At 42.9% G+C, this 6640-nt stretch overlaps 1 protein-coding gene across 1 annotated transcript in view; it reads right to left on the bottom strand.

Annotated features, from left to right (window-relative positions):
- DNAH6 (dynein, axonemal, heavy chain 6) overlaps nt 1-6640 on the bottom strand; it is a 280222-nt gene that overhangs the window by 68579 nt on the left and 205003 nt on the right. The window contains exon 62 of the mRNA XM_010862179.1: nt 4616-4849. Coding sequence (XP_010860481.1) covers nt 4616-4849 — 234 coding nt within the window. The remainder of the gene's footprint in view (nt 1-4615; nt 4850-6640) is intronic.

Below are 6640 nucleotides of genomic sequence, written 5' to 3'. Positions count from 1 at the left end.
TCACATGCTAGTAAAGTAATGCTCAAAATTCTCCAAGCCAGGCTTCAGCAATACGTGAACCGTGAACTTCCAGATGTTCAAGCTGGTTTTAGAAAAGGCAGAGGAACCAGAGATCAAATTGCCAACATCCTTTGGATCATCAAAAAAGCAAGAGAGTTCCAGAAAAACATCTATTTCTGCTTTATTGACTATGCTAAAGCCTTTGACTGTGTGGATCACAATAAACTGTGGAAAATTCTGAAAGAGATGGGAATACCAGATGACCTGACCTGCCTCTTGAGAAACTTGTAGGCAGGTCAGGAAGCAACAGTTAGAACTGGACATGGAGCAACAGACTGGTTCCAAATAGGAAGAGGAGTACGTCAAGGCTGTATATTGTCACCCTGCTTGTTTAACTTCTATGCAGAGTACATCATGAGAAATGCTGGGCTGGAAGAAGCACAAGCTGGAATCAAGATTGCCAGGAAAAATATCAAAAACCTCAGATATGCAGATGACACCACCCTCAATGGCAAGCAAAGAACTAAAGAGCCTCTTGATGAAGGTGAAAGAGGTGAGTGAAAAAGTTGGCTTAAAGCTCAACATTCAGAAAACTATGATCATGGTATCTGGTCCCATCATTTCATGGCAAATAAATGGGGAAACAGTGGAAACAATTGCTGAGTTTATTTTTTTGGGCTCCAAAATCACTGCAGATGGTGACTGCAGCCATGAAATTAAACCACATTTACTCCTTGGAAGGAAAGTTATGACCAACCTAGACAGCATATTAAAAAGTAGAGACAATACTTTGTCAACAAAGGTCCGTCTAGTTAAGGCTATGGTTTTTCCAGTAGTCATGTATGGATGTTAGAGTTGGACTGTAAAGAAAGCTGAGCACCAAAGAATTGATGCTTTTGAACTGTGGTGTTGGAGAAGACTCTTGAGAATCCCTTGGACTGCAAGGAAATCCAACCAGTCCATCCTAAAGGAGATGAGTCCTGGGTGTTCATTGGAAGGACTGATGTTGAGGCTGAAACTCCAGTACTTTGGCTACCTGATGCAAAAAGCTGACTCATTTGAAAAGACCCTGATGCTGGGAAAGATTGAGGGCAGGAGGAGAAGGGGTCAATAGAGGATGAGATAGTTGGAAGGCATCACCGACTCAATGGACATGAGTTTGGGTAAACTCCGGGAATTGGTGATAGACAGGGAGGCCTGGCATGCTGCAATTCATGGGGTCGCAAAGAGTCAGACATGACTGAGCAACTGAACTGAATGGGGCTGGATGCCATGATCTTTGTTTTTTGAATGCTGAGTTTTAGCCAGCTTTTTCACTCTCTTTCACTTTCATCAAGAGGCTCTTTAGTTCCTCTTCGCTTTCTGCCATAAGGGTGGTGTCATCTGCATATCTGAGGTTATTGATATTTCTCCCGGCAATCTTGATTCCAGCTTGTGCTTCATCCAGTCCAGCATTTCTCATGATGTACTCTGCATATAAGTTAAATAAGGAGGGTGACAATATACAGCCTTGACGTACTCCTTTCCTGATTTGGAACCAGTCTGTTGTTCCGTGTCTAGTTCTACCTGTTGCTTCTTGACATGCATACAGATTTCTCAGGAGGCAGGTAAGGAGGTTTTATATTACATTTATAGCTTTGCATGCATGCTAAGTGGCTTAGTCATGTCCAATTCTTTGCGACCCTATGGACTGTAGTCTGCCAGGCTCCTCTGTACATGGGGTTCTCCAGACAAGAATACTGGCATCGGCTGCCATTTCCTTCTCCAGGGGATCTTCCTGACTCAGGGATCAAACCCACATCTCCTGCATTGGCAGGTGGGATCTTTACCACTGAGCCACCTGGGAAGCTCTAAAATAGCTTATTGAGATACAATACACATACCATGGAATTCATCCGTTTAAAGCATACAATCCAGTGTATTTTAGTAAATTCACAGTTTTTGTAACCATGACCACAGTCAATTTTAGATTATAGAATATTTCATCTCATCACACACACACACACACACACACACACACACACACACACACACACTAACCATGATGTGTTTAGCAATTTCCCTCCCACCTGCCCATGTCCTCTAGCCCTAAACAGCTAAAACTAGTTCTTTGAAAATTTAGTGCTTGGGAACTAAACTTTGAAAGCTTTCTATCTCTATAGATTTGCCTGGTATGAATATTGCTGTTCATTTGCTAAGTCATGTTTGACTCTTTGCAACCCCATGGACTGCAGCATGCCAGGCTTCCTTGTCCTTCATTAACTCCCAGAGTATGCTCAAATTCATGTCCATTGAGTCATTGATGCCATCTAACCTCTGCCACCCTCTTCTCCTTTTTGCCTTCAGTCTTTCCCAGCATCAGGGTCTTTTCCAAATAAGTCAGCTCTTTGCATCATGTGGCCAAAGTATTGGAGCCTCAGCTTCAGCATCAGTTCTTCCAATGAATATTCAGGATTGATTTCCTTTAGGATTGACTGGTTTCATCTCTTTGCTGTCCATGGGACTCTCAAGAGTCTTCTCCAACACCACAGCTTGAAACCATCAATTCTTCAGTGCTCAGTCTTCTTTATGGTCCAACTCTCACATTGGAACATGACTACTGGAAAAACTATAGCTTTGACTATACGGACCTTTAGTCTAACAAAACATGGTCCACTGGAAATGGGAATGGCAAACCACCCCAGTATTTTTGCCTTGAGAACCCCATGAACAGTAGGAAAAGGCAAGAAAACAGTGTTAGGAAAGGATTAATAGAATATGTATGTATGCAGGGTGGGTGAGGGTCAGGGAAGCAGGACTGTTGGGTGGAGAGGTCTTGCCTGGGCTTGACTCAGAGTGCTGGATCAAACAAAAGCATGAAGTCCAAAGTCCCAGCGATACATTGAGGCTCAAATACTGGTAAGCTCGTGTAGGTGTCAGGTCTGTAGGGGGCAAGAGCAGGGCTTGAGATGGACAGAACAAAGCCAAGAGTTTAGAGTTGGGCTGGATGGTAGGCAAGGCTCAGGTGGCTGTGCTTCTGTTCTGTGAGTGACCAGGTCTGTGGTATGTGGGTGGGTTAGTCCAGTTAAAGGGACTGGAGCAAGTTAGACAAACATTATGTTATTACAGAAGGCAACAAGCAAGTTCTATTCTTCCCCATGTTTTATAATGAAAGATGTGTGCAGGCAAGAGAGGATCATGACTTCACAAACACTATGGTCAGATCTGTGAATTACTACTTCTACTGGATTTTAACTCTCCCATTTGTAAATGGTCAACTTTTCAAAACATGTTCCCATTGAAACCAAGCAGGACCCTTGGGTCTCATAGGCCCAAAACTTTTCTGTGTCCCTCATTTCTTGATTACAGGAAATACGCTTCATTCAGGCTCCATAACCTTCCATGAGTTCCAACAAGCAGGTTTAGTTCAGTTCAGTTCAGTCACTCAGTCATGTCGAACTCTTTGTGACCCCACGGACTGCAGCATGCCAGGCTTCCCTGTCCATCACCAAGTCCTGGAGCTTGCTCAAACTCATGTCCATTGAGTCTGTGATGCCATCCAACCATCTCATCCCCTTCTCCTCCTACCTTCAGGAGGAGATCTTTCCCAGCATCAGGGTCTTTTCTAATGAGTCAGTTCTTTGCATCAGGTGGTCAAAGTATTGAAGCTTCAGCCTCAGCATCAGTCCTTCCAATGAATATTCAGGACTGCTTTCCTTTAGGATGGACTGGTTGGATCTCCTTGCTGTCCCAGGGACTCTCAAGAGTCTTCTCCAACACCACAGTTCAAAAGCATCAGTTCTTTGGCACTCAGCTTTCTTTATGGTCCAACTCTCACATCCATATGTGACTTTGGAAAAACCATAGCTTTGATTAGATGGACCTTTGTCAGCAAGAAGCAGGTTCAATCAGCTGCTAATAAGGGAAGGGAGGGGATGTGCAGACAAGGGGGAAACAGTCAAGAAACAATAGTGCAGCCTTGGGGCAAAGCCTGGTTCCCCTTCAAGGGATACACATAGCAGTATTTTTGAGGTGTTTTGCAAATACTGAAACTCCCACCAGGTGGGAGAAGTTAAATGTTAACGATGGTAGGCTGCCCCTAAGCATGGAGACACTAGAAGGTTTGGAACCAGAGGCTGATGATGCTGACTCCCACTCACCTCACCACCAACCATTCAGAAGAATGTCCACAAGCTGATCACACCCCTTTGAACCATTACTCTAAAACTCCTCCCTATCCCCTCTAGGTTGGGACACACAGTGTTAGTTCACTGTGGCCCCCTCTGTTTGGAAAGCAATAAAGTTATTTTTTTCTACTTCACCCAAAACTCTGTCTCCAAGATTTAACTTGGTGTCAGGGTGGAGAGGCTGGATTTGGCTTCACCATATGCTAGCTCACTGGTTATTTCCAATATCCCTTTTCTATAGGTGAGGACACTGCTGCATAAAGAGGTCAAATGTTATAGTCACTACACAGCTACTAAAGACAGGACTAAGTTATCGCCTGGGTCCCAGACTCCCAGTGGGCTACACAGCTGAAGGTAAAACTTTCAGTTACCAGAGTCACTGTGGAGCATTGCTAGGTGCTTATGAGCTCTATCTAATAACATTCACTGTCTAAACTTGAAACAGGTACCTTCTCCAGTCCTGCAGAACCTCGGAGAAAGAAATTCCATTCAGCTTCAGTTAATCTTCCTTGCTGACGCATGATCTCAACACAGAGCATAAAGCTGTAGATCAGTTTATGTTGTTCAAAAAGTCCTCTTGACACATTGACATAAGCAGTTAGGAGAGTCTGTTCCAGCAGTATTTCCATGCGCTGCTGTAGATCATCTATCCTTACAGATGTCTCAATTGTTGTGTTGAACAACTGTGAAAGAGAACTCTATCAGTGTCTCTGATTTAATTTAATTTTGTGAAGGAAAAAAAATCCTTGCTCTTTACCTGGACTCCCCCAAATTCAGTGACTAAATGTGTAGCAGCACAGGAGGTGAATAGTGTACAATGACAAAGTCCAGGATTCATCCCCAACTGACACATTTATATGTAGTGTTCTGTGCATTCCTTTTCCTCTCCCCATTTTTCAGAAATGGACCAATGCCAAATTCTTGACTATTTTGTAGGGATCATCTTGATGCGGGACAGAAAATGGAAAATGAAGGTAAGCTGGCAGAACCAGTTTCTCATATCCTCAAATCACATTTGATAATCACTTTGGATGAGATTGACTAGTTTGGATGAGACTGACTAGTCAATCCCTCTTCCAACAACACAAGAGAAGACTTTACACATGGACATCACCAGTTGGTCAACACCAAAATCAGACTGATTATATTCTTTGCAGCCAAAGACGGAGAAGCTCTACACAGTCAACAAAAACAAGACCAGGAGCTGACTGTGGCTCAGATCATGAACTCCTTATTGCCAAATTCAGACTTAAATTGAAGAAAGTAGGGAAAACCACTAGACCATTCAGGTATGACCTAAATCAAATCCCTTATGATTATACAGTGGAAGTGAGAAATAGATTTAAGGGCTTAGATCTGATAGATAGAGTGCCTGATGAACTATTGCATGAGGTTCGTGACATTGTACAGGAAACAGGGATCAAGACCATCCCCACAGAAAAGAAATGCAAAAAAGCAAAATGGCTGTCTGAGGAGGCCTTACAAATAGCTGTGAAAAGAAGAGAAGCGAAAAGCAAAGGAGAAAAGGAAAGATATAAGCATCTGAATGCAGAGTTCCAAAGAATAGCAAGAAGAGATAAGAAAGCCTTCCTCAGCAATCAATGCAAAGAAATAGAGGAAAACAACAGAATGGGAAAGACTAGAGATCTCTTCAAGAAAATTAGAGATACAAAGGAACATTTCATGCAAAGATGGGCTCAATAAAGGACAGAAATGGTATGGAGGTAACAGAAGCATAAGATATTATGAAGAGCTGGCAGGAATACGCAGAAGAACTATACAAAAAAGATCTTCAAGACCAAGATAATCATCATGGTGTGATCACTGACCTAGAGCCAGACATCCTGGAATGTGAAGTCAAGTGGGCCTTAGAAAGCATCACTATGAACAAAGCTAGTGGAGGTGATGGAATTCCAGTTGAGTTATTTCAAATCCTGAAAGATGATGTTGTGAAAGTGCTGCACTCAATATGCCAGCAAATTTGGAAAACTCAGCAGTGGCCACAGGACTGGAAAAGGTCCATTTTCATTCCAATCCCAAAGAAAGGCAATGCCAAAGATTGCTCAAACTACCGCACAATTGCACTCATCTCACACGCTAGTAAAGTAATGCTCAAAATTCTCTAAGCCAGGCTTCAGCAATACATGAACCATGAACTTCCAGATGTTCAAGCTGGTTTTAGAAAAGGCAGAGGAACCCCAGATCAAATTGCCAACATCCGCTGGATCATTGAAAAAGCAAGGGAGTTCCAGAAAAACATCTATTTCTGCTTAATGACTATGCCAAAGCCTTTGACTGTGTGGATCACAATAAGCTGTGGAAAATTCTGAAAGAGATGGGAATACCAGACCACCTGATCTGCCTCTTGAGAAACCTATATGCAGGTCAGGAAGCAACAGTTAGAACTGGACATGGAACAACAGACTGGTTCCAAATAGGAAGAGGAGTACGTCAAGGCTGTATATTGTCACCCT

This window comes from Bison bison, unplaced genomic scaffold, assembly GCF_000754665.1.
Source record: "Bison bison bison isolate TAMUID 2011002044 unplaced genomic scaffold, Bison_UMD1.0 scf7180017864480, whole genome shotgun sequence".
NCBI classification, from domain to species: domain Eukaryota; kingdom Metazoa; phylum Chordata; class Mammalia; order Artiodactyla; family Bovidae; genus Bison; species Bison bison.
The sequence above is the reverse complement of the archived record's forward strand: the minus strand, read 5'-3'. Positions and strand labels throughout refer to the sequence as shown.